General features: G+C 53.6%; 2 protein-coding genes and 1 long non-coding RNA gene across 3 annotated transcripts; 1 reads left to right on the top strand and 2 right to left on the bottom strand.

The window, feature by feature from the left end:
* The first annotated feature begins 1,585 nt into the window (after window positions 1-1,585).
* On the top strand, window positions 1,586-11,173 carry SAYSD1 (SAYSVFN motif domain containing 1). The gene is made up of 5 exons (XM_078869416.1): window positions 1,586-2,086; window positions 3,225-3,507; window positions 4,362-4,497; window positions 10,301-10,335; window positions 10,819-11,173. The coding sequence occupies exons 1-3, from the start codon at window positions 1,847-1,849 to the stop codon at window positions 4,469-4,471; spliced, it is 633 nt and encodes a 210-aa protein (XP_078725542.1). The 5' UTR covers window positions 1,586-1,846; the 3' UTR covers window positions 4,472-4,497; window positions 10,301-10,335; window positions 10,819-11,173.
* Window positions 11,174-12,963: 1,790 nt separating this feature from the next.
* Window positions 12,964-24,270, bottom strand: FAM187A (family with sequence similarity 187 member A). Its single transcript, XM_078869335.1, has 5 exons — window positions 24,253-24,270; window positions 22,288-22,447; window positions 17,234-17,352; window positions 16,330-16,462; window positions 12,964-13,262 (listed from the first exon to the last, which is right to left on the bottom strand). Exons 1-5 carry the CDS (start codon window positions 24,268-24,270, stop codon window positions 12,964-12,966), a joined length of 729 nt encoding a protein of 242 aa, XP_078725461.1.
* Window positions 24,271-24,381: 111 nt separating this feature from the next.
* On the bottom strand, window positions 24,382-27,458 carry LOC144942553 (uncharacterized). Its single transcript, XR_013639394.1, has 3 exons — window positions 27,408-27,458; window positions 26,248-26,312; window positions 24,382-24,625 (listed from the first exon to the last, which is right to left on the bottom strand). It is a non-coding gene; the product is annotated as an uncharacterized LOC144942553 (long non-coding RNA).
* Window positions 27,459-27,855: the final 397 nt, after the last annotated feature.

Below are 27,855 nucleotides of genomic sequence, written 5' to 3'. Positions count from 1 at the left end.
CTCCTCCGGCAAGGCGAGGAGGCTGCTTTTGCTGGGTCACGCAGCCCGCATACTCAGCCACCGCAATCCTAGGTGGCTTCTGTTTGACCGGATAGAGGGGGCTACATGGGCGCCGCACAGGCTGGAGAAGAGATTCAGCTGATGTAGTACAGGAGGATGTGGAGCTGAGTGGGTTTGCCGATGACCGATGACAGCGGTGTCAAGATCGACCACCGCTAAGGAGGCTCGGGAAGGACGCTGCTGGGCAGTTTGAGGTCGTTGCCCTCCAGCAAAAGCGGAGGGCGGAGGAGCGACGCTCACAACAAGCGGAGCACGGGGCGGCTAAAACGCAGCGAGGTGGCACGTTGGGGAGCACAGGTGGTGCATCTCTGCCAGTCGACCCATGGCAGCTGGGTTCGCCCTGTGACTTGTTAGCGAGCCGTCGACACTTCGCGTGGCCTCGAGGCGCACCTAGCCTGGCACAAGCGCCCTGGTGACGTCACCAGAACTTCGTGGTGAACGGTGGCTGTTGTGTTGGGGGGGGCGTCACCCGACCCTGACGTTTCCTGACCCAATTTGACCTCGACCTTACGAGGCTCAATGTTACCGCCATGGACCGGAGAGTGAAACCCACTGAAAGGCTGCCCTCCTTCAGGGGGAGAAGGCACACGGCAAAACTAGACGGGGACTGCTAATTGTTTTTTTACCTTTTATCTGGCAACAAAACTGACACCTTTTTTTAACAAGGAGTCATGTTTGCATAGACCACAATACCTGCAGTCGTAATGCAAACAAAAAAAAACACAACTCTGATAATGTATGCACTGTCCTTGAAGTTGATTGGTCCACACCCGAGACAGCTTTCCTTAGAGCCTAGTCTCACATGGTGTTGGACCAGATGACGCCAAAAGGCGCACAACTCAAAGACAATGCACCATCAGAGTATGAGAGCTCGGGGTGAGCATTTACACCATTGAAAAAAAAGTGTCAGTTTTGTTGCCAGATAAAAAGGGTAAAAAAACAATGATCATATTTTTTCTTCTGGCAAATGTTCCAATGGCTCTCTCTCTCTGCTGAAGGCCTCTGCCCCCTCTCGTCGTGGCGACCAGCAGACCTCGGCACTGGTATCCAGCTCCTGAACCATATTTGCTGCTGCTGTCATCACACGTGATAGAATCTCTATCTGACCCCACTTGAGCCAATTTGACCTCACCCTGACGTCATGTGACCTCACCTTGTCGCCTGACCTGACACCGATGTCATGTGACCTCACCTCGTGGCCTCACCTGACCCCGATGTCACGTGACCTCACCTTGTGGCCTCACCTGACCCTGACGTCACGTGACCTCACCTTGTCGCCTCACCTGACCCTGACGTCACGTGACCTCACCTTGTGGCCTCACCTGACCCTGACGTCACGTGACCTCACCTTGTGGCCTCACCTGACCCTGACGTCACGTGACCTCACCTTGTGGCCTCACTTGACCCCGATGTCACGTGACCTCACCTTGTTGCCTCACCTGACCCCGAGCCCCTCCCGTGACGTCATCACGTCCAGAGTGCGTGGTGACGTCATCGCAAAGTGTTTGTGGCCGCGTGGCGTCACGTACTACGGTGCCCGGCGGCGGCCAAAATGAAGACAAGGGGCGAAACGCGATTCGTAAATAACAGCGGCGGGCTGAGTGACAGCTGATTCAACTTTTTCAACAGCGACGACGTCAACAACAACAACAACAGACACAGCAGCAGCAGACACCAATGATACCGCCACAACAGTTACATCAACAGTCACGAACCAGCATTGACACATCAGCAGCATCAACAATCAACAGCATCATCATCATCAGCGTCATCATCATCAGTGCCGATGTCCCGCGGCCCGGACTCTGTTGAACGGCGTCTCGCCGAGTACAGGAGCAGCAGGAGGAGACGCGACCCGGGCACCACGGGGAGCCCCACGCACCACGAGGGGGCAGGCGCGGGGGGTGGTGGTGGTCCCCCGGCTGCTGCCGGAGCGGGGCACGGCGGGTCGTGGCTCGGCCGCCTCCTCCCGCCGCTCTGGGGACGCGGCGCGCCGCACGGAGTGGAGGCCCCGCGCCCTGGGAAGGTGAGGAGCCGGAGGTTTCAGTGTTCAGTTACATTATACTGGTAGGAAGCTGCTGGTTACACCAGCCCACAGGGGATTTTTGTGTCCGTCCGTCGTGCAGGGTGGGGAGGGGCTGGGTGGGGTGGGGAGGGAGGGGCTGGGTGGGGGGGGAGGGGCTGGGTGGGGGGGGAGGGAGGGGCTGGGTGGGGAGGGAGGGGAGGGTGGTGAGGGGCTGGGTGGGGAGGGGAGGGTGGGGAGGGGCTGGGTGGGGAGGGGCTGGATGGGGAGGGTGAGGAGGGGGTGGGTTGGGAGGGTAGTGAGAGGCTGGGTGGGGAGGGGCTGGGTGGGGAGGGTGGTGAGGGGCTGGGTGGGGAGGGTGAGGAGGGGGTGGGTTGGGAGGGTAGTGAGGGGCTGGGTGGGGAGGGTGGGGAGGGGGTGGGTTGGGAGGGTAGTGAGGGGCTGGGTGGGGAGGGGCTGGGTGGGGTGGGGCTGGGTGGGGAGGGGCTGGTCACCCTTATAAAACTCAACGTTTAACCTCCTCACGCCGGCTTGTGCCCGCCCTCACAGTCGGGCATATTTGCGGAATACACCACGCCGCCGTTGACCCTGGCCATTGACCGAGCAACCCAACGTTCCTACCAGCTCCCTCCACAGCAGGAATGTGTTTAGGTATAACCCTGTGAGCCATGCTGCTCTTGACTCGGGTGCAACCGCAACAACAAAAAACACGAAACATCTTAAAGTGACGACACGCAACAGAAAAATCCAACGAGAGTGTAAGTCTTCCAGAAAAAACACCGCGTTTCAACGCTGTGTGCAAAAAAATCCCAGTGGGATGCAAGTCAAACAATAACAACCATAAGACAATGTAGATTAAAGTTATCAGGTTTTGGGGGGGGGGTTGCTAATGATGATGGTCGTGGTGCTGATGGCAAGTGGCGATATCACGGTGGTGGTGGCGGTGGTGCTGATGGTCATCTTGTCATCGTCTGCGTCAAGCTGTGTGGCAGCTACCTGGGTAGCCCGTCGCTCCACACGAAGCTTCTCGCTCGCATGGACCCCCTCCACTCTCTACGTTTTGCGAAACCTGGACCCCCCCCCCCTCTCTCTCTCTCTCCCCCTCTCTTCCCCAGGATTTACCCCCTGTCTCTCACCGCAGGAGCAGCCGCAAGGTGTGGATCCCTTGCGAGGAGAAGGGGCCCCTGGCGATGGTGACGTTGGTGGTGGAGTTGGTGGTGGAGTTGGTGGTGGAGTTGGTGGTGGAGTTGGTGGTGGAGTTGGTGGTGATGGAGGGGGGCGTGGGCCCTCCCCTCGCTGGGCCCTCTGGCTCCGCGTCTCCATCTGGCTGCTGCTTCTCGGCCTCTTCCTCCACCTGCAGCTGCTCACGCCGTTCCTGCTCGTGTCCGTTCTCATCTTTCTCCCGCTCGCCTCCTCCCGCAGGGGTAACCACGGGGATGGCGCCGGGGTCACGAGGGTGTAACCATTGGGATGACGCCGTGGTCACGAGGGTGTAACCATGGGGATGCTGGGGTCACGAGGGTGTAACCATGGGGATGACTCCGGGGTCACGAGGGTGTAACCATGGGATGGCGCCGTGGTCACGATGGTGTAACCATGGGGATGATGCTGGGGTCGCGAGGGTGTAACCATGGGGATGACTCCGGGGTCACGAGGGTGTAACCATGGGGATGACTCCGGGGTCACGAGGGTGTAACCATGGGGATGGCGCCGTGGTCACGAGGGTGTAACCATGGGGATGACACCGGGGGTCATGAGGTGTAACCATGGGGATGACACCGGGGGTCACGAGGTGTAACCGCAGGGGTAAGCGTGGGTAACCAGAGGGGTAACACGGTGGGCTCTAACTCCTCCACAATGCAGACCAGGATCCCCATTCTGGTTTGTTGTTGTAACATTCTGACCTGCCTCCACTGGGCATCTGTTAAAAAAAAGTGCATTACAGTATAGCTAATGGATTCCTCCAGGATAAATATTCTGATTTGACTTGATGCAGTAAATCTGGCTGTGACGGTCCCACCTGATGACGGAGACTTGTGTTGCCTCCGAAACGTCGTGATTTATTATTTTATTTCTATTATTACTTCTATTAATTTTACTTTTATTTTCTACCCACGTGACTTTACCGAAAAAGCCTAAGAGTATGAATCCTTTCAGTCACGAAAGCTTCAAATCTAGAATTCTGATTTGGGTTTGATGCATTAGCCTGTGTGACCCTATGACCGCCTGTACCTCTCTGTGTTGTCTCCCCCCCCCCCCCCCCCGTGTCCCCCCATAGCCCGTGGCACCCTGAGCGCGTACTCGGTGTTCAACCCCGGCTGCCGCCCCCTCCTCGGGGCCATCACCACGGAGCAGCTCGAGAGGGAGATGGGCTACGGAGCCCTGTGATGCCACCACCACCACCATCCACACAGGTGATGATGACGATGAGCAGAGGTCTGCAACCACAACTAACAAGAAGAGACCATCTTTGTTTTCAAAGTCGGCACAAAAGTCGGTATTTAAAGAGCCGCAATGAATGTGAATACGGTCCTTAATAAATAACGTCACGCATCAGTCCTTAAAACGTCGCATGTGGCTCTGAAGCCGCGGGTTGCCGACCCCCGATGATGATGATGATGGTAGTGATGTGTGTGTATGTATGTCGAACTTCTTTCGCACCGTACGTAGCCGAACCGTGTTCATCGGAGGTGCGGGGGAAGGACAACAAACTAAACACAAAAATCAGTTCTTCAGACGTGAGCTTTAAATCTCGATTTAAAGGCGCAAAGCTGCCAGTGGCTTCCTAATATCGGAAGTAAGAGCGTTCAAGACGGCCGCAGAAACGCATCTGAAAGTGCTCGATGCAGTGATTATGATGATGATGATGGTGATGTTGTAAGTAGTGAAGGTGGTCCCAGCCTGAATCATTTCTATCTCGTCCTCGCCACCACCACCGCCTTCATCACGACCAATAGCGCACGGTGCTGGTTGCGACCCCCAGACCTGTCCGCTCCGAGTTCGCATCTTACGCGGCTCTCTACCGCCCTCTGGTGGAGCTCTCGCGCATCACAGAGCCGCTGACTCCAAAAGTTAAACACATTCCTCCTGCGCGGGGAGCTGGTAGGAACGTTGGGTTGCTTGGTCAATGGCCAGGGTCAACGGCGGCGTGGTGTATTCCGCAAATATGGCTGACTGTGAGGGCGGGCACAAGCCGGCGTGAGTAGGTTAAACGTTGAGTTTTATAAGGGCACCACGGGGTGACCAGCCCCTCCCCACCCAGCCCCACCCTCCCCACCCAGCCCCTCCCCACCCAGCCCCTCCCCACCCTCCCCTCTCCACCCAGCCCCTCCCCACCCAGCCCCACCCCTCCCATTTTTGGATGCACGACGGACGGACGGACACAATAATCCCCTGTGGGCTGGTGGAACCAGGTGGTTCCTACCAGTGTTATAATTCACTGATTTCTCGAGCTGATATACGGCAACTTGTTCAGCAGAGGGATGGATGCAATGACGGAGCTAGGATTATCAGGTAGCGGGGGCAACCCCTCCAGCAATGAAACATGATAGAGGAGTTGTTAGTGAGTAAGGAGTTGTTAGTGAGTAAGGAGTTGTTAGTGAGTAAGGAGTTGTTAGTAAGGAGTTGTTAGTAAGGAGTTGTTAGTAAGGAGTTGTTAGTAAGGAGTTGTTAGTAAGTAAGGAGTTGTTAGTAAGTAAGGAGTTGTTAGTAAGTAAGGACTTGTCCCTTGCGTTTTACTGGACGCGTGTGCGGCGATGGCGCAGCCATCGATCGAGGGTCGAATTCGAACCGCGTCGTGTGATCGGCATCGCGCTCGCTGAAGGTGTTGATGCCTTCAGGGAAGTCGTGTCTTGTATACGCAACTGCGCACAATTCTGTGAGCCACTTATAACTGCTTTGCCGTTTCTTATTGCCAATTATGGACTCAGACTATTGTCCTATCATCTCATCGAGTCCCTGGCACATAGTAATATGCTACACAGTGGCAGTGGGGGTCGCAAAATGCTGATTTATTACTAATAAACCGCAATGATCCAATCGAAATTACGGATTTCGATCGGATCATTGGGGGGGCACGTGCCACCCCCCCACTGGCTCTGCCAGTGGATGGATGTAAGCCTAGCTATGATTGCATCATCCATGGCTTCTAGGAATAACATGATGCAATTCATATCATGTATGACGCAATACCAGGTTCAGATTGCGTCTTTCATTGTTTTACTCAAAAAGCAAGACCTGTCCAAACCCAGTCATAGATGTATTCATAGATCCAGCCAAGATGTGTTTTAGTAACTTGTGGTTTAAATGGAGATCCCTTCCCTTTATAACTCAATTATCTTCTTGGTTCTTTCGGTAAAGTCACGTAGAATGGAAATAATAAAATAATAAAAATAAAACACTATAAGATAATTCTCACGACGTTTCGGCCACAACGCAAGCAGCCGTCCTGTCTTTCCGACAGACCTGTTCTTCACCTGAGGACGGCTGCTTGCGTTGTGGCCGAAACGTCGTGAGAATTATTTGATTATGTATTATTTTTATTATTTTATTATTTCCATTCTACGTGACTTTACCGAAAGAACCAAGAAGATGAATCCCTGCAGTCACGAAAGCTTTAAATCGAAATTTAACTCACTTATCTTCCGCCATTCCCAAGTCAAGGGTCGTATATAATGACCCAGTAGCATATCTTGAAAACTAGAGCCAATCAACAATTTAAAGCAAAATTTTCATTCTCAGTGACCATAATTAGTAGAGTTTGACTACATTTATTTCGGAAACATTTTCACTGTAGACCAGTGGTTATCGGTTAACCCGGGTGAACGATCAGGAGACCAGTATAGGAGTCCCATTTGCAAGAGTGAGTGGGCGAATTAGTGAGTGGGCGAATTAGTGAGTGGGCGAATTAGTGAGTGGGCGAATTAGTGAGTGGGCGAATTAGTGAGTGGGCGAATTAGTGAGTGGGCGAATTAGTGAGTGGGCGAATTAGTGAGTGGGCGAATTAGTGAGTGGGCGAATTAGTGAGTGGGCGAATTAGTGAGTGGGCGAATTAGTGAGTGGGCGAATTAGTGAGTGGGCGAATTAGTGAGTGGGCGAATTAGTGAGTGGGCGAATTAGTGAGTGGGCGAATTAGTGAGTGGGCGAATTAGTGAGTGGGCGAATTAGTGAGTGGGCGAATTAGTGAGTGGGCGAATTAGTGAGTGGGCGAATTAGTGAGTGGGCGAATTAGTGAGTGGGCGAATTAGTGAGTGGGCGAATTAGTGAGTGGGCGAATTAGTGAGTGGGCGAATTAGTGAGTGGGCGAATTAGTGAGTGGGCGAATTAGTGAGTGGGCGAATTAGTGAGTGGGCGAATTAGTGAGTGGGCGAATTAGTGAGTGGGCGAATTAGTGAGTGGGCGAATTAGTGAGTGGGCGAATTAGTGAGTGGGCGAATTAGTGAGTGGGCGAATTAGTGAGTGGGCGAATTAGTGAGTGGACTTCAGGTATTGTGGTCAATGCAAACATGACTCCTCGTAAAAAAGGTGTCAGTTTTGTTGCCAGATAAAAGGGTAAAAAAACAATTATTATATTTTGTTACTGGCAAATGAGGTTCCAATGGTGTAAATCCACAGGATCTTTAAAGTCCACTGTGAGCACATTGTATCATGGTTAATTCACAATCCGGTATTCACCGGGTTGACTGCTGCTGTGGTCTTGTACTGTTATTGCTGTTGCTTTACTTCCTTTCCCAAGCTTGGGAATTGATGCAATTTGAACGTAGAGGAATTATTCTTTGGTTCTTTCGGTAAAGTCACGTAGAAAGAAAATAAATTAAATAATAGAATACGACGTTTCGATTGCAACACAAGCAACCATCATCAGGTACGAATGAATGGGAAAACAAACATAGCAAACTTAGAAATGTAATGCGATACAACCCAGAGAGTCGGCTAACACAACAGTCAACACCCCACCTGCTTGATTAACGTTCTTCCAAAGAATGCTAAATTTTAGAGAGAGAGACAAAACACAGACACGGAGACACACAGAGAGACACACAAGCAGAGAGAGAGAGAGACACACACAGACATACAGAGAGAGACACACACAACAGAGACACGCAGACAGACAGACACACACAACATAGACACACACAGACACAAGCAGATAGAGACTCACACAGAGACACACAGAGAGACACACACACAGACACACATGCAGAGACAGACTGACACAGAGACACATAGAGAGACACAGAGAGAGAGACACAACATAGACACACACAGACACACAAGCCGAGAGAGAGACTCACACAGAGACACACACAACATAGACACACACACAGAGACACACACAACAGAGACACACACACAGACACACGCAGAGAGAGACTCACACAGAGACACAGAGAGAGACTCGCACAGAGACATACACAACATAGACACACACAGACACAAGCAGAGATAGACTCACACAGAGACACACAGACAGACAACACCTCTGTGTCGCGGACTTAAATAGAGAGGTCGCGTCTGAAAAAAAAGAGCTACATAGCTCAGTGGGCCTTCTTAAACCTGCTAAAATAAAATTTTAATAAGTTTAAAATCGATCCAGATTCGCGTGTCACGAGTCACAAAAATCGATTCCCGAATCGTTACTCGCCTGGCGAGCGGAGTTTCCGGGGCGTGGCCACGAAACCGGACGCGCAGTTTCGATTCCTCCGTCAACCACTAATCGTGCTTCCGATTCCTGGTGGCGAGGTTTTAATTTAATTGTCGCGATTAAAATTCACGAGCGTGCGAATACCACCGCCCCCCTTCCCCGCCCGGGCTCCGTCGGTCAACAGCCGCCGCGGTTTTGTGTCTTCGCCTCGGGGTCGCGCGAAGCTGGCTTGACGATTCTCTTGTGAATCGATCCGAATACGCGCCGCGAAACTAAAGAAATCGATTCCTCGGTTAGCGGGTATATAAGAGGCTGCGCGGAGCCTTCCCGGGTCTTTCCGAGCCACGAGGTGGGTACCTGGTGTGGGTGTATTGCGGTGCGCGCTTCTACCACGCGGACGGGGGTGGGTCACGAACGACCCTCATCGGTTCGATCCCTGTTCTGATCCCTTGTAGAAGAAGATCGTCATCTTCTACAGAGATTATATCTGGGGTTGCTGCGTTGGCGGTGCGAGATTTTAACTTGACGCCTGTGTTAATGGAGGCGTGGAGAAAATGTTTTTTTTTACCCAAAGCGCCGCATTTTTTTAATGCGCGTGATTATGGTGATAACGGTTCTATTAAGTGCTATAGACGAGTGGTTAACCTTCTAGAAGTGCTATAGACGAGTGGTTAACGTTATAGAAGTGCTATAGACGAGTGGTTAACGTTCTAGAAGTGCTATAAACGAGTGGTTTAATGCTGTGGAAGTGCTATAGACGAGTGGTTTAATGCTGTGGGAGGGCTATAGACGCCACAGGCCTCGTGTATGATGACATCACCGACGGGCGGACTGAGCCTCATGGTGCGGATTTGTCGAGATCTGACGCGAGGCCGACGAGGCGACGTTTTTCCCGGGTCCCGGGTCTCCTCGGCGGGCTGCCGGGGGGCTGTTTGAGGTCTATTTGATCAAGAGGAGGCCCGAGACCTGAGTTTGTGGATAATGCAGCGCGCTTGGGTGTTGGGTAGCCGTGGGCGGGAATCGAAACTCGTGGCCGCTGGGGTCATAGCGCAGCGCTAAAGGCGGTCTCGGGCGTGGTGATGACCACCGATAACGATGCCGTTCTTCTTGGTTCTTTCGGTGAAGTCACGTAGAAGGGGAAATAAATAGAACGATTAAATAAAAAATCATTTTTATTATGTTATTATTAAATAAAAATTTAAATTTTCGATTTAAAGCTTTCGTGACTGCACGGATTCATCTTCTTGGTTCTTTCGGTAAAGTCACGTAGAAGGGAAGTAATAAAATAATAAAAATAAAACATTGTATTATGTTTTATTATTGTATTACTTCCCTTCTACGTGACTTTACCGAAAGAACCAAGAAGATGAATCCCTGCAGTCACGGAAGCTTTAAGTCGAAACGACGCTGTTAGTGGCGATGTAGCGAGGGTTTGGAGACTCCGTGATGGCCTCACAAGTGCACCTAGCCTGGCACAGGCGTCGCGTGGATGACGTCACCGCCACGATGTTGAGATGCTGGCGATGTGGCGAGGTTGTAACCTTCTCGTATCCCCCTTGCCCCCCCTCCCCCAGCTCGCCGGGATGAATCGGGGGTCTGCAATCACCAGGTACGAACTTGACGTGGTGGTGGTGGGGAGTTGGTGGTGGTGGGGGGGGAGGTGGTGGTGGGGGGGGAGTTGGGGGGGGAGGTGGTGGTGGGGGGGGAGGTGGTGGTGGGGGGGGGGAGTTGGTGGTGGTGGTGGGGGGAGTTGGTGGTGGTGGGGGGAGTTGGTGGTGGTGGTGGGGGGAGGTGGTGGTGGGGGGAGTTGGTGGTGGTGGTGGGGGGAGGTGGTGGTGGGGGGAGGTGGTGGTGGGGGGAGTTGGTGGTGGGGGGAGTTGGTGGTGGGGGGTGGTGGTGGTGGGGGGAGTTGGTGGTGGTGGTGGGGGGAGTTGGTGGTGGTGGGGAGTGTTGGGATGTGATGATTAGTTACGTGTTAGACTTCTGATCTCCATGAAGACCAAACGTAACTGATCCCGTGCTCTCCTCCCCCACGCAGTCACTGGCTCACGGGTCGTGGGGTCACGGACTAACATCGTTGTGCCTTTCACAGGGACCGTCGGGGAGGAGATGGAGCCACGTGAATCATGGCCGTTGGATCGGAATCGCACAGAACTCGACGCACGAAGATCCCCCCGTGTAGCATGTGACAGACTGTTGGGGCAAAGTGCGGATGGCGAGTAGCACTTGCGAAGGGCTGGGACGGCGCACGGGGGGGGGGGGGTAGTGTGTGTTCCACCACGCCCGGCCGCCTTTGTCTTCACACGCACACAATCGGTTTACTTGCCAGGGCAGGGGTGCAATGGGCACACTTGTGCACACTCTAAACACTCTTGCGTGCACACACATGCGTGAATATATACAAGTGTGCGGAGATGGTGATGTGAATGTCTCTGTAAATAAACGCTCGCTCGTCAGCTCTTGAGTGTCTGGCCTCGGTTATCACTTTGAACGGGACGAGCCATCTCTAGCAGTGTGCACGATTGAAGGATCAGGTGAGAGAAGACCATGAGTTACATCTCTAGCAGTGTGTCCGATTGAAGGATCGGGTGAGAGATCATGAGTTCCATCTCTAGCAGTGTGTCCGATTGAAGGATCGGGTGAGAGATGAGTTACATCTCTAGCAGTGTGTACGATTGAAGGGTCGGGTGAGAGAAGACCATGAGTTACATCTCTAGCAGTGTGTCCGATTGAAGGATCAGGTGAGAGATCACGAGTTCCATCTCTAACTGTAGGATTGAAGGAGTGGGTGAGAGAAGATCACGAGTTCCAGAGCAGGGGTCCGTGTGTACGTGTTCGCAAACAGCACATGCCCCAACATTCTGTTAAGGCTGTACTGGGGGGGGGGGTCTGTTGTCCCTGTGTATGTGGTCCCCCTGTGTGTGTAAGGGTTTCTCTCTATTGGGTCCCTATGTGAGTGTGATGTCGGTAACCCCCTGAGTACGGGGTCTGTAATAGGGTTTTTCCCCTTTTTTCTGGCAACAAAAGCCTTTTTACAAGGATTCATGTCACTGCATTAGCCACAATACTTGCAGTCAAAATGCAAACAAAACACACTAATATATGCATTGTCCTTAACTGACTGATCCACACACCAGGGACGGCTTTCTTTTGAGCCTCGACCCAATTGGTGCTCGACCAGAGGACGACGCCAAGAGGCGTCCACAGCTCAAAGACGATGCGCTATCAAAGTAACGAAGACGTGAATCCTTGTAAAAAGGTGTCAGTTTTGTTGCCAGAAATTAGGGGAAAACCCCTATTATATTGTGGTACTGGCAAAGGAGGTCTAATGATACGGGGTCTATACTCGTAGGGTTTTTCGGTAAAGTCGCGCAAGTAAAAATAAATAATAGAAATAAAATAATAACTCACGATGTTTCGGAGGCAACACAAGCTTCCTTCATCAGGTGTAAGAAGGCACAGCAAAATAAAATAACAGTTAATGTGCTGTGCCTTTTTACACCTGATGAAGCTTGTGTTGCCTCCGAAACGTGATTTATTATTTTAATTCTATTATTTAAATTTGTATTTTCACCTAAGTGACTTTACCGAAAACACCTAAGAGTAGGAATCCTTGCAGTCACGAAAGCTTCAAATCTAGAATACGGGGTCTGTGTTGATGTAGCAGGGGTGGACAACGTCCGGCCTGTGGGCCGTATAAGACCTGCAAAATCATTTGAGCTGGCCCTGCCCAGGCAACCGCACAACTCGAAATTCAACAAATCTCGGCGCTTTTTTCATAGCAACAAATATAATTTTGCATGGCCCGCGAATGATGTTATAAATACTCTTAGTTATTTTGGTAAAGTCACGTAGGTAAAAAAATGAAATTAAAATTAATACAAAATAAAATAAAAATCACGACGTTTCGGAGGCAACACACGTCTCCATCATCAGGTGGGACCGTCACAGCCAGATTTGCTGCATCAAGAGTATCTGGACACTTGATGCAGCAAATCTGGCTGTGACGGTCCCACCTGATGACGGTGACTTGTGTTGCCTCCGAAACGTTGTGATTTTTATTTTATTTTGTATTAATTTTAATTTCATTTTTTTACCTACGTGACTTTACCGAAAGAACTAAGAGTATGAATCCTTGCAGTCACGAAAGCTTCAAATCTAGATGTTATAAATATCCAAATGGCCCTTGGCAGGAAAAAAAAGTTCCCCCATTCTCCCTGTAGCTGGTCCCAGGTGTTCAGGCCTCCTCCCCGTGCCATGCGCCCCTCTTCCCACGGCGCGCCGGCGGTGCCAGCGAACCCCTCCAGGCGGTGCGGGCGACGGCGGCTCGCACGCGCAGCGCCAGCACTGCCGCCGTGACGGCGCAGAGAGCCGCGTACAGGCGCCACAGCGCGGCCAGCGCCGCCTTCAGCTCGGGGTCGCGCGGGTCCAGCCGCCGCCGCGTCCGGTTCTTGGGGGTCACCGTCACCTCCAGCTCTGCCACCATCCGCCCGGCGAGCCAGCAGCTGTAGCGGCCTGCGTCGCGCCGCTTGGCGTCTTGTGTCGGGCACGCGGCGAGAGAGAGAGGCGATGTACAACATCGCCATTGGTACCTCATTAGCCAGTAAAAAAATATGATAATTGGTTTTTTACCCTTTTATCTGGCAAACAAAACTGACACCTTTTTTTACGAGGAGTCATGTTTGCATAGCAGAGGTCGCAACCGGGTACCCGATACCTGTACCCGGCCGGGTACGGGTAGCCGTTTGCGACCCTGGTGCGGCCGGGTACGGGTAGGCCGTGAGTCACTGGTGAGTAACCGTTTGTCACTCATTTCGGGTACGGGTAAGGAATCAAAACCCGTTTGCGACCTCTGTTGCATAGACCACAATACCTGCAGTCGTAATGCAAACAAAAAACATAACTCTGATAATGTGTGCACTGTCCTTGAAGTTGATTGGTCCACTCCCGAGACAGCTTTCCTTAGAGCCTAGTCTCACATGGTGTTGGACCAGATGACGCCAAAAGGCGCACAACTCAAAGGCAACGCACCATCAGAGTATGAGAGTTCGGGGTAAGCATTTACACCATTGGTACCTCTTGCGATGTACAACATGTTGTACATTTGTGATGTACAACATTGCCCAGAAAGCCCTCTTCCTGATGACGAAACGCTCGTGTTGCGATCGAAACGTCGTAGTTTTTTTGTTATTTTCTTTGAACCTATCTCCGTGACTTTACTGAAAGACCCAAAGAATATGAATTCCTGCAGTCACGAAAGCTACAAGTCACGATTTAACCTTATTACTGCTAACCCTACCTCCTCCCTTTGTTTCTGCTAATCCTACATAATGCACGGGCATAATATGACTTTGAGACCCCCCCCCACCTACGCATTCCACAAGTAGTGATTAATCCCATATCTGCATTTTCCATAAATATGCTAAATTACTCTGTTGATATGCAAATTCCTTTGTCAAGGCGCCCTTCCTCTAACCCAGCTTAAATATACGCTGCCAAGCTTGGTGGTGCCCATTCAGACGCTGTCTTTCCGACAGATCTTCACCTGAGGACGGCTGCTTGCGTTGTGGCCGAAACGTCGTGAGAATTGTATTTTATTGTTTTATTTTTATTATTTTATTATTTCCCTTCTACGTGACTTTACAGAAAGAACCAAGAAGATTTAACCCTCTTCCACGAGTCTCGGGACTCCTCTCTATAGGAGGGTCCTGCCAAGTTTTGTCGCAGCAGTAGGCGGCGGTGTTCCTGTTGCTGCTGTGTGATCCCAGTTGAGTGATTTACAGGTTTGTCAACACTGGGGAAGTGGTTATGCTGACAAGTTCCACTCGCTGTGTGGATTTAGCTATGGGAGGAAACTAGGAGAACCCGGCGGAAGGCGAGATGTTAACTACCTTCCCTGGTATACAGGCGTAGTCACAAACCGAACCTCTCCATAATAATAAAGGCTCAGTCTTTTGTTATGCAGTCTATTCATAGTCTCAAGCCGCACCTTACCATAATAATAAAAAGTGTGCCGTACTTGGCCCTTCCCCTCTTCAACCATTATATATACGGAGTGGTAGCTCTTATAATCTCTCATTTACTTGATACAGCTATCGTGCTGTGACGGTTCCACCTGAAGACGGAAGCTTGTGTTGCCTCCGAAACGTCGTGATTTTTATTTCATTTTTATTTTACTTTTATTAATTTTTTACCTACGTGACTTTACCGAAAAAACCTAAGAATATGAATCCTTGCAGTCACGAAAGCTTCAAATCTAGAATACAGGAGGTTGTGGGTTCGATTCCAACCCTGACGCCTGCTGCTGCTGCTGCTGTATATTTGGAGTGTTCATGTTCTCCCCGTGGCCACGTGGATTGCTGTCCAGATACTCCGGGTTTTCCCTCCGCATTTGTAACTAACACGCGTTTAGAGTATTTGGCTCATATACATTCCCACGCGATAAGCCACTTTGTTGAGCTCTCATTTGTGGCTAGGTTGCTTCTAAAAAAAGAGCGATATCAAACCTAATTTGGATCTTTCGTGACTGCAGGAATTACTCTTTGGTTCTTTCGGTAAAGTCACGTGTAAAGAGAAAATAATAAATTAAATAGCATTCTCAGGAAGAACGTAATCAACTAGGTAGGGTGCTGACTGTTATGTTATCCGACTCTCTGTTGTATTACATTACATTTCTAAGTATACTAGATTTGTGTTTCTATTTCATTTATACCTGATGGTGATTGCTTGTGTTGCAATCAAAACGTCGTATGCTAGTATTTAATTTATTACTTTCTCTTTATACGTCACTTTACCGAACGAACCAACGAGTGAAAGCGACATCGCTCGGTGGGCCTTGGAATAAAACAAAGTTTAAACCCAAACAGAACAGGGGGAGAGAACATAGGAACAAGTATAACCCGTAAAAACAAAGTTTTTCACTATAAATCCTTTATATGCGTGGCGGCTAGAGTCCTCTCGTCCTCTGGCTTGAGATGGCTGCCACCTATGGGTCAGATGATTGCCTGCCACCATTAAGCAATTGGTAATTAAATATAATATTTTTGTCCTAAAAAGTGTAAAAAATTTTAAAAAAAAATTTCATGAACATTAATTGTCACGCACAACGAGTCTGTGTGCAAAATGTCAGCTCGATTGGATCACGGGAAGTGGGTTAAAAAAACGACCGAAAGATTTGCACGGTCGTAAGCAAGCAAGCGAACTTCATAAAAATTAACCCGTAAAAACAAAGTTTTTCACTATAAATCCTTTATATGCGTGGCATCGGGGCGGCTAGAGTCCTCTCGTCCTCTGGCTTGAGACGGCTGCCACCTATGGGTCAGATGATTGTCTGGCAGCATTAAACAATTGGTAATTAAATATTTTAAAAAATTTCCCTAAACAGTGTAAAATTTTGGAAATTTTTTTTCACGAAAATGCATTGTCACGTACAACGAGTCTGTGTGCAAAATGTCAGCTCGATTGGATCACGGGAAGTGGGTTAAAAAACGACCGAAAGATTTGCACGGTCCTAAGCAAGCAAGTGAACTTAATATAAAGGATTTAATAAAGGATTTAAAAACTGCTCTCGCTCGGGCCCTCTCTCGCACCGGCTGTCACTCACTCAAGATGTGCAGGTGGTTGTTGTTGTCCAGTGTGACCCGGCCAAACTCTGTGGCCTCGAGTTCGCGACCCCGTGTCCTCGAGAACACGGAGCGCAGGAGAGGCTGCCCGTCCCGGTCCCAGCCCACGGCGCTCTGGGGCGCACGTCACAACACGCGTGTCACACCGCACGCGGGACGTCACTCCGTGCTAAATAGTACACCGCATGTCATGCCACTACACACGAGTAAATGCCACCATACACTCAACTATTATTCTTCTTGGTTCTTTCGGTAAAGTCACGTAGAAGGGAAATAATAAAATAATAAAAATAAAACATAATAAAATACAATTCTCACGACGTTTCGGCCACAACGCAAGCAGCCGTCCTCAGGTGAAGAGCAGGTCTGTCGGAAAGACAGCGTCTGAAATTTTTTTGTCTTTCCGACAGACCTGTTCTTCACCTGAGGACGGCTGCTTGCGTTGTGGCCGAAACGTCGTGAGAATTGTATTTTATTATGTTTTTTTATTATTATTATTTTATTGTTTCCCTTCTACGTGACTTTACCGAAAGAACCAAGAAGATGAATCCCTGCAGTCACGAAAGCTTTAAATCGAAACTCAACTTTTATTTTCCAGGTAAAGCAATTTTTCAGAAGCGACCTGGCCACGTGATAGCTCAGTGGCTTATCACATCGAGATATACCGCAGCCTAATACGCAAATCGTGGAGGGGAAACCCCGCGCAGTACCTGGAGAAAAATCCATGGAGAGAGTGAACACGCAAACTCGAACCCACGACATCCAGCCACCGCGGCTCTCCACACGCTCCACTACACACGGCAGCACACCAGCCGCGTCATACCACGGCGCACAAGGTCACCCCCCCCCCCCCACTCGCTCCGCACCCCGTGCCCCCACCCTCACCTGTGGGGAGCCCCCGGGGCACGAGAGCTCCACGTGTCTCGCTAGAGTCACGCGATTCTGCAGCTTGGTAACCCCCACGGGCCCCAGGCCCATCAGCTCACGCAGCGCCGCGTGGACGTCTACGGGGTGGGGGGGGATCCTGGGTGTGATGTGTGGTGGGGGTGGTGGGTATGCTGAGTATGGTGAGTGTGGTGGGTGTGCTGGGTATGGTGAGTGTGGTGGGTGTTGTGGGTGTGATGTGTGTGGTGGGTGTGGTGGGTGTAGTGAGTGTGGTGGGTGTGCTGGGGGTGGTGAGTGTGGTGGGTGTGGTGGGTGTGATGTGTGTGGTGGGTGTGGTGGGTGTGGTGAGTGTGGTGGGTGTAGTGGGTATGCTGGGTGTGGTGAGTGTGGTAGGTGTAGTGAGTGTGGTGGGTGTGGTGGGTGTGGTGAGTGTGGTGGGTGTAGTGGGTATGCTGGGTGTGGTGAGTGTGGTAGGTGTAGTGAGTGTGGTGGGTGTGCTGGGGGTGGTGAGTGTGGTGGGTGTTGTGGGTGTGATGTGTGTGGTGGGTGTGGTGGGTGTAGTGAGTGTGGTGGGTGTGCTAGGGGTGGTGAGTGTGGTGGGTGTAGTGGGTGTGATGTGTGTGGTGGGTGTGGTGGGTGTAGTGAGTGTGGTGGGTGTGCTGGGGGTGGTGAGTGTGGTGGGTGTAGTGAGTGTGGTGGGTGTGCTGGGTATGGTGAGTGTGGTGGGTGTTGTGGGTGTGATGTGTGTGGTGGGTGTGGTGGGTGTAGTGAGTGTGGTGGGTGTGCTGAGGGTGGTGAGTGTGGTGGGTGTAGTGGGTGTGATGTGTGTGGTGGGTGTGGTGGGTGTAGTGAGTGTGGTGGGTGTGCTGGGGGTGGTGAGTGTGGTGGGTGTTGTGGGTGTGATGTGTGTGGTGGGTGTGGTGGGTGTAGTGAGTGTGGTGGGTGTGCTGGGGGTGGTGAGTGTGGTGGGTGTTGTGGGTGTGATGTGTGTGGTGGGTGTGGTGGGTGTAGTGAGTGTGGTGGGTGTGCTGGGGGTGGTGAGTGTGGTGGGTGTGGTGGGTGTGATGTGTGTGGTGGGTGTGGTGGGTGTGGTGAGTGTGGTGGGTGTAGTGGGTATGCTGGGTGTGGTGAGTGTGGTGGGTGTAGTGAGTGTGGTGGGTGTGCTGGGGGTGGTGAGTGTGGTGGGTGTAGTGAGTGTGGTGGGTGTGCTGGGGGTGGTGAGTGTGGTGGGGGTGGTGAGTGTGGTGGGTGTGATGTGTGTGGTGGGTGTGGTGGGTGTGGTGAGTGTGGTGGGTGTGGTGAGTGTGGTGGGTGTAGTGAGTGTGGTGGGTATGCTGGGTGTGGTGAGTGTGGTGGGTGTGGTGGGTGTGATGTGTGTGGTGGGTGTGGTGGGTGTAGTGAGTGTGGTGGGTGTGGTGGGTGTGGTGAGTGTGGTGGGTGTGGTGAGTGTGGTGGGTGTGGTGGGTGTGGTGAGTGTGGTGGGTATGCTGGGTGTGGTGAGTGTGGTGGGTATGCTGGGTGTGGTGAGTGTGGTGGGTGTGGTGGGTGTGATGTGTGTGGTGGGTGTAGTGAGTGTGGTGGGTGTGGTGGGGGTGGTGAGTGTGGTGGGTGTGGTGGGTGTGATGTGTGTGGTGGGTGTGGTGGGTGTAGTGAGTGTGGTGGGTGTGGTGAGTGTGGTGGGTGTGCTGGGGGTGGTGGGTATGGTGGGTGTGGTGGGTGTTTGATGTGTGTGGTGAGTGTGGTGGGTGTAGTGGGTATGCTGGGTTTGGTGAGTGTGGTGGGTGTAGTGAGTGTGGTGGGTATGCTGGGTGTGGTGAGTGTGGTGGGTGTGGTGGGTGTGGTGGGTGTGGTGGGTGTGCTGGGGGTGGTGAGTGTGGTGGGTGTGGTGGGTGTAGTGAGTGTGGTGGGTGTGCTGGGTGTGGTGAGTGTGGTGGGTGTGGTGGGTGTGGTGGGTGTGGTGGGTGTGCTGGGGGTGGTGAGTGTGGTGGGTGTGGTGGGTGTGGTGGGTGTGCTGGGGGTGGTGGGTATGGTGGGTGTGGTGGGTGTTTGATGTGTGTTGGGTATGGTGGTTGTGGTGGGTGTGTTGAGAGTGGTGGGTATGGTGGTTGTGGTGGGTGCGGTGAGTGTAGTGGGTGTGGTGAGGTGGTGGGTGCGGTGGGTGCGGTGAGTGCGTTGGGTGCGGTGAGTGGTGAGGTGGTGGGTGCGGTGGGTGTGGTGAGTGTGGTGGGTGTGGTGGGTGTGCTGGGTATGCTGGGTGTGGTAGGTATGGTGGGTGTGGTGAGTCTGGTGGGTGTGGTGGGTGTGGTGGGTGTGGTGAGTGTGGTGGGTGTAGTGAGTGTGGTGGGTATGCTGGGGGTGGTGAGTGTGGTGGGTGTGGTGGGTGTGATGTGTATGGTGGGTGTGGTGGGTGTAGTGAGTGTGGTGGGTGTGGTGGGTGTGGTGAGTGTGGTGGGTGTAGTGAGTGTGGTGGGTGTGGTGGGTGTGGTGAGTGTGGTGGGTGTAGTGAGTGTGGTGGGTATGCTGGGTGTGGTGAGTGTGGTGGGTGTGGTGGGTGTGATGTGTGTGGTGGGTGTAGTGAGTGTGGTGGGTGTGGTGGGTGTAGTGAGTGTGGTGGGGGTGCTGGGTGTGGTGGGTGTGGTGAGTGTGGTGAGTGTGGTGGGTGTGCTGGGGGTGGTGAGTGTGGTGGGTGTGGTGGGTGTAGTGAGTGTGGTGGGTGTGGTGGGTGTGGTGAGTGTGGTGGGTGTGGTGGGTGTAGTGAGTGTGGTGGGTGTGGTGGGTGTAGTGAGTGTGGTGGGTGTGCTGGGGGTGGTGAGTGTGGTGGGTGTAGTGGGTGTGATGTGTGTGGTGGGTGTGGTGGGTGTAGTGAGTGTGGTGGGTGTGCTGGGGGTGGTGAGTGTGGTGGGTGTGGTGGGTGTGATGTGTGTGGTGGGTGTGGTGGGTGTGGTGAGTGTGGTGGGTGTAGTGGGTATGCTGGGTGTGGTGAGTGTGGTGGGTGTAGTGAGTGTGGTGGGTGTGGTGGGTGTGGTGAGTGTGGTGGGTGTAGTGAGTGTGGTGGGTATGCTGGGTGTGGTGGGTGTGGTGGGTGTGGTGGGTGTGGTGGGTGTGCTGGGGGTGGTGAGTGTGGTGGGGGTGGTGAGTGTGGTGGGTGTGATGTGTGTGGTGGGTGTGGTGGGTGTGGTGAGTGTGGTGGGTGTGGTGAGTGTGGTGGGTGTAGTGAGTGTGGTGGGTATGCTGGGTGTGGTGAGTGTGGTGGGTGTGGTGGGTGTGATGTGTGTGGTGGGTGTGGTGGGTGTAGTGAGTGTGGTGGGTGTGGTGGGTGTGGTGAGTGTGGTGGGTGTGGTGAGTGTGGTGGGTGTGGTGGGTGTGGTGAGTGTGGAGGGTGTAGTGGGTATGCTGGGTGTGGTGAGTGTGGTGGGTGTAGTGAGTGTGGTGGGTATGCTGGGTGTGGTGAGTGTGGTGGGTGTGGTGGGTGTGATGTGTGTGGTGGGTGTAGTGAGTGTGGTGGGTGTGGTGGGGGTGGTGAGTGTGGTGGGTGTGGTGGGTGTGATGTGTGTGGTGGGTGTAGTGAGTGTGGTGGGTGTGGTGAGTGTGGTGGGTGTGCTGGGGGTGGTGGGTATGGTGGGTGTGGTGGGTGTTTGATGTGTGTGGTGAGTGTGGTGGGTGTAGTGGGTATGCTGGGTGTGGTGAGTGTGGTGGGTGTAGTGAGTGTGGTGGGTATGCTGGGTGTGGTGAGTGTGATGGGTGTGGTGGGTGTGGTGGGTGTGGTGGGTGTGCTGGGGGTGGTGAGTGTGGTGGGGGTGGTGAGTGTGGTGGGTGTGGTGGGTGTAGTGGGTATGCTGGGTGTGGTGAGTGTGGTGGGTGTAGTGAGTGTGGTGGGTGTGCTGGGGGTGGTGGGTATGGTGGGTGTGGTGGGTGTTTGATGTGTGTTGGGTATGGTGGTTGTGGTGGGTGTGTTGGGAGTGGTGGGTATGGTGGTTGTGGTGGGTGCGGTGAGTGTAGTGGGTGTGGTGAGGTGGTGGGTGCGGTGGGTGCGGTGAGTGCGTTGGGTGCGGTGAGTGGTGAGGTGGTGGGTGCGGTGGGTGTGGTGAGTGTGGTGGGTGTGGTGGGTGTGCTGGGTATGCTGGGTGTGGTAGGTATGGTGGGTGTGGTGAGTCTGGTGGGTGTGGTGGGTGTGGTGGGTGTGGTGAGTGTGGTGGGTGTAGTGAGTGTGGTGGGTATGCTGGGGGTGGTGAGTGTGGTGGGTGTGGTGGGTGTGATGTGTATGGTGGGTGTGGTGGGTGTAGTGAGTGTGGTGGGTGTGGTGGGTGTGGTGAGTGTGGTGGGTGTAGTGAGTGTGGTGGGTGTGGTGGGTGTGGTGAGTGTGGTGGGTGTAGTGAGTGTGGTGGGTATGCTGGGTGTGGTGAGTGTGGTGGGTGTGGTGGGTGTGATGTGTGTGGTGGGTGTGGTGGGTGTGGTGAGTGTGGTGGGTATGCTGGGTGTGGTGAGTGTGGTGGGTGTGGTGGGTGTAGTGAGTGTGGTGGGTGTGCTGGGGGTGGTGAGTGTGGTGGGGGTGGTGAGTGTGGTGGGTGTGGTGGGTGTAGTGGGTGTGCTGGGGGTGGTGGGTATGGTGGGTGTGGTGGGTGTTTGATGTGTGTTGGGTATGGTGGTTGTGGTGGGTGTGGTGGGAGTGGTGGGTATGGTGGTTGTGGTGGGTGCGGTGAGTGCAGTGGGTGTGGTGAGGTGGTGGGTGCGGTGGGTGCGGTGAGTGCGTTGGGTGTGGTGAGTGGTGAGGTGGTGGGTGCGGTGGGTGTGGTGAGTGTGGTGGGTGTGGTGGGTGTGCTGGGTATGCTGGGTGTGGTAGGTATGGTGGGTGTGGTGAGTCTGGTGGGTGTGGTGGGTGTGGTGGTTATGGTGGGTATGGTGAGTGTGGTGTGTGTTGGGTGTGGTGGGTATGGTTGGTGTGCTGGGTGTGGTGGGAGTGGTGGGTGTGGTGAGTGTGGTGAGTGTGTAGGGTGTGGTGAGTGTGGTGGGCGTGGTGGGTGTGCTGGTGATGCTGGGCGTGGTGTGCCGCGTACCCTGCACGGCGCTGCCCGTCGAGGCACACGTGTCACGGCAGCCGCGCACGAGGATCTCGGGGGGCCGGGAGCGCGCGGCCAGGAGCGCGAAGCGGGGGGCGGCCAGGGAGCCGCATCCCACGGGACCCCCAGGAACCTCGCTCACATAGCGGGGGGCCCCCTACAGCATCACACCAATCAGCACAACAACATCGTCATCATACCAAGCATCATCGTCACACGAGCCCCCTCACCTCACACTGTATTTCAAATCTAGATTTGAAGCTTTCGTGACTGCAGGGATCCATACCCTTTGGTTCTTTCGGTAAAGTCACGTGGGTAGAAAATACACTGCTGAAGTAGGCTTAGTTGTGGTTGTCCCACCTGATGACGATTGCTTGTGTTGCGATCGAAACGTCGTGATATATCATTTTCTTTACGTACGTGACTTTACCGAAAGAACCAAAGAGTGAACTTTTTAATTTCGATTTAAAGCTTTCGTGACTGCAGGGATTCATCTTCTTGGTTCATTCGGTAAAGTCACGTAGAATGGAAATAATAAAATAATTAAAATAATACATAATCAAATAATTCTCACGACGTTTCGGCCACAACGCAAGCAGCCTTCCTCAGGTGTAGAACAGGTCTGTCGGGGAGACTCTGTCTTCTTATTTTATTGTTTTATTTTTATTATTTTATTATTTCCATTCTACGTGACTTTACTGAAAGAACCAAAGAGTGAATTTTTACTTTGCAAACACACAGAGTCCACCAGTGTAGTAGTAGTATTTAACAGACTGTTTGGGCAAGTGATGTTAGCGAGTGGCAGCACATGAAGGCCGACACGGCAAACGAGGTGGGGTGGGTGGTGGGGGCAGCATCACGAGCGGCCGCCCCGTCCCCCGAGTGGCGATGTTTAGCACATGGCACTAGGAATTCATTTAAGGTTGAGGTCACCCAAGGGAGGAGGCCCAGTGCAGGTTCAGTGGTGTCCTTGAGCGGGGATCGAACTCGGGGCTCTGGCGGGTTCGTTGCGCAGTGCGCTAACCACTACACTACCGCTCCCACCACCATCATCACCACCATCACCACCACCATCACCACCACCATCATCATCACCACCACCACCACCATCATCACCACCACCACCATCACCACCACCACCATCACAACCACCACCACCATCATCATCACAACCAGTGTCACTACACTACCGCTCCCACCACCACCACCATCATCATCACAACCTTCACCGTGACTGCTTATATCACCCAGGAACGCCTCGTCGAGTCCCAACACTCCTTGTAAGGAGGATCCTGCCGCACACTACACGTGAACACCACACACACACCGCACGCCCACTACACATGAACACCACACATATTACACATGCACACCACACGCGCTCCACACACACCGCACCACACACTACACATGAACACCACACGCGCACCACACACACTACACATGAACACCACACACACATTTTTTCGATTTAAAGCTTTCGTGACTGCAGGGATTCATCTTCTTGGTTCTTTCGGTCAAGTCACGTAGAAGGGAAATAATAAAGTAATAAAAATAAAACATAATAAAATAATTCTCACGACGTTTTGGCCACAACGCAAGCAGCCGTCCTCAGGTAAAGAACAGGTCTGTCGGGGAGACACCGCACGCACACTACACATGAACCCCGCACGCGCACCACACACACCACACGCACACTACACATGAACACCGCACACACACCGCACGCACACTACACGTGAACACCACGCACACCCCGCACGCACACTACACGTGAACACCACGCACACACCGCACGAGCACCACACATGAACACCACACACCGCACACACTACACATGAACACCACACACACCACACGCACACTACACATGAACCCCACACGCGCACCACACACACCACACGCACACTACACATGAACACCACACACACCGCACACTACACGTGAACACCACGCACACACCGCACGAGCACCACACATGAACACCACACACACCGCACACACTACACATGAACACCACACACACCACACGCACACTACACATGAACACCACACGTGCACCACACACACTACACATGAACACCGCACACACACCGCACGCACACTACACATGAACACCGCACATGCACCACACACACTACACATGAACACCACACGTGCACCACACACACTACACATGAACACCGCACACACACCGCACGCACACTACACATGAACACCACACACACCGCACACACTACACATGAACACCGCACGCGCCTTCTTGGCAGAGGTGATGACGCTGCCGGACACCATGCACACCCCCGCGTTGATCATCTCTCCGGGCCGCCCACACCTGGAGGGAGGGGTGGGGGGGGGGCGAGGTGTGTTGAGTGGCGCTGTGTGCGTGTAATGTGTGCTGCGTGTGTGTGCTGTGAGTGTGTGTGCGGTGAGTGTGTGTGCGTGTAATGTGTGCTGCGTGTGTGTGCGGTGAGTGTGTGTGTGCGGTGAGTGTGTGTGCGTGTAATGTGTGCTGAGTGTGTGTGCTGTGAGTGTGTGTGCGGTGAGTGTGTGTGCGTGTAATGTGTGCTGCGTGTGTGTGCGGTGAGTGTGTGTGTGCGGTGAGTGTGTGTGCGTGTAATGTGTGCTGCGTGTGTGTGCGGTGAGTGTGTGTGCGGTGAGTGTGTGCGTGTAATGTGTGTTGAGTGGCGGTGTGTGCGTGTAATGTGTGCTGAGTGTGTGTGTGCGGTGAGTGTGTGTGCGGTGAGTGTGTGCGTGTAATGTGTGCTGTGAGTGTGTGTGCGTGTAATGTGTGCTGTGAGTGTGTGTGCGGTGAGTGTGTGTGTGCGGTGAGTGTGTGTGCGTGTAATGTGTGCTGTGAGTGTGTGTGCGGTGAGTGTGTGTGTGCGGTGAGTGTGTGTGCGTGTAATGTGTGCTGTGAGTGTGTGTGCGGTGAGTGTGTGTGTGCGGTGAGTGTGTGTGCGTGTAATGTGTGCTGCGTGTGTGTGCGGTGAGTGTGTGTGCGGTGAGTGTGTGTGCGTGTAATGTGTGCTGCGTGTGTGTGCGGTGAGTGTGTGTGCGGTGAGTGTGTGTGCGTGTAATGTGTGCTGAGTGTGTGTGCGGTGTGTGTGTGCTGAGTGTGTGTACGGTGAGTGTGTGTGCGGTGTGTGTGTGCGGTGAGTGTGTGCGGTGAGTGTGTGCGGTGAGTGTGAGCTGAGTGTGTGTGCGGTGAGTCTGTGCGTGTAATGTGTGCTGAGTGTGTGTGTGCGGTGAGTGTGTGTGCGGTGAGTGTGTGCTGAGTGTGTGTGCGGTGAGTGTGTGTGCGGTGAGTGTGTGTGCGGTGAGTGTGTGTGCAATGAGTGTGTGTTGAGTGTGTGCGGTGAGTGTGTGTTGAGTGTGTGTGCGGTGAGTGTGTGTGCGGTGAGTGTGTGTGCGGTGAGTGTGTGCGGTGAGTGTGTGTGCGGTGAGTGTGTGCTGTATGGTACATGTGTGGTGGGGGGGGGTCACCTCGTCACAGGGAGGTGGGGGGGGGGTCACAGGGAGGTGGGGGGGGGCACAGGGAGGTGGGGGGGTCACCTCGTCACAGGGAGGTGGGGGGGGGTCACAGGAAGGTGGGGGGGGGGTCACCTCGTCACAGGGAGGTGGGGGGGGGGTCACAGGGAGGTGGGGGGGGTCACCTCGTCACAGGGAGGTGGGGGGGGGTCACAGGGAGGTGGCGTCATGACCATGAGTGAGTGAGGTGTGGTGAGTGGTGAGTGAGGTGTGGTGAGTGGTGTATGTGTTGAGTGGGGTGTGGTGTTGTGTGAGTGAGGTGTGGTGAGTGGTGAGGTGTGGTGAGTGGTGTATGTGGTGAGTGGGGTGTGGTGTTGTGAGTGGGGTGTGGTGAGTGGGGAGTGTTGTGTGGCCACGTGGTGTATGTGTTGAGTGGTGAGTGAGGTGTGGTGAGTGGGGTGTGGTGAGTGGTGAGGCAATGCTCACCTGTCACACGGAGTCCACCCACTCCAAGCCGTGAACACCGTCACCTTGTTATGCACACCCTTCACCTGCACTCACCACACTCACCACATTCACTCACCATACACCACAACAACAACCGCCATTCGCCACTAAGTGGTGGTGACATCACCACGTCGCTAGTGCTAGGCTATGGGGCCGTCCATAAATGACGTCACGCTATTTTGGACGATTTTTAACCCCCCCCCCCTTCGTTATACGACGTCACAAAAAGTCAGACCCCCCCTCAAATATGACGTCACAAAGCTCTGCCCCCCCCCCCAAAATATAACACATGCTTCAAATGGCTTTAAACTATTGTCATTGTAGTGTGTATTTAATGTGGCGCTGCACTCTGATGTTGTAGGAGAAAACATGTATTAAAAAGTCTATTTAATTAAGTAGAACGTGTTGTCTATATGTATTTAAAGTTGCCTATTTTGATGTGACGTCACATTTCTCAAACCCTCCCCCCCCTCGTCACACATCGTCACAAATGACTGACCCCCCCCACCCCCCGAGGTGCGTGACGTCATTTATGGACGGCCACGTGAAGTGTCGAACGCCCGCTGGCAGGAGGTCACGGGGGCAGACCCAGCAGGTGCCACGGGTCGACTGACCGAGATGACTGGCCACACACCACACTCACACATTCACCCACCATACACCACAAGCTCGCCACATGCCACTCACTACACACTCACCACAAACTCACCCATATTGTCTTCACACTCAACACAGCACCCTCCTGATAAAGTGTCCGGGGGCTCTTGTGTGGCCTTCCTGGATACGATGCAATGATATTGTTCACTCACCACCCAGCCTCCACACAACAACAACCGCCATTCGCCACTAAGTGGCGGTGACGTCACCACGACGCTTGTGCCAGGCTAAGTGCACCTTGAGGCCACGTGAAGTGTCGAACGCCCGCTGACAGGAGGTTACGGGGCAGACCCAGCAGGTGCCACGGGTCGACTGACCGAGATGACCGAGATGACTGGCTGATGCACCACCTGTGCCCCCTACTGTACCAACTTGCTGTGCTTTAGCCACCCACACTCACCCACACCACCACCGTCCTCACTGTGACGTCATGACCATGACCCCCCCCCCACCCCCCACCCCCCTCGTGCCCCCTCCCTCACCGTGAGCTCAGGTCGCGGTTGCTCCTCCCGGTCCAGCAGCACGAGGCGGGCGCTGCCTGTGAACTGGACCACGACCTGGGGGGGGGGGCACGGGGGGGGGGGGTCACCTCGTCATAGGGAGGGGGGGGGTCACAGGGAGGTGGGGGGGGTCACCTCGTCACAGGGAGGTGGGGGGGGGGGGGGTCACAGGGAGGTGGGGGGGGTCACCTCGTCACAGGGAGGTGGGGGGGGGGGTCACAGGGAGGTGGGGGGGGGTCACAGGGAGGTGGGGGGGAGTCACCTCGTCACAGGGAGGTGGGGGGGGGGTCACAGGGAGGTGGGGGGGGGGCCACAGGGAGGTGGGGGGGTCACCTCGTCACAGGGAGGTGGGGGGGGGTCACAGGAAGGTGGGGGGGGTCACCTCGTCACAGGGAGGTGGGGGGGGTCACAGGGAGGTGGGGGGGGTCAC

Source organism: Lampetra fluviatilis, chromosome 27 (genome assembly GCF_964198595.1).
Source record: "Lampetra fluviatilis chromosome 27, kcLamFluv1.1, whole genome shotgun sequence".
NCBI lineage: Eukaryota > Metazoa > Chordata > Hyperoartia > Petromyzontiformes > Petromyzontidae > Lampetra > Lampetra fluviatilis.
Note: the sequence above shows the minus strand (reverse complement) of the source record. Positions and strands in the feature narration are given on the sequence as shown.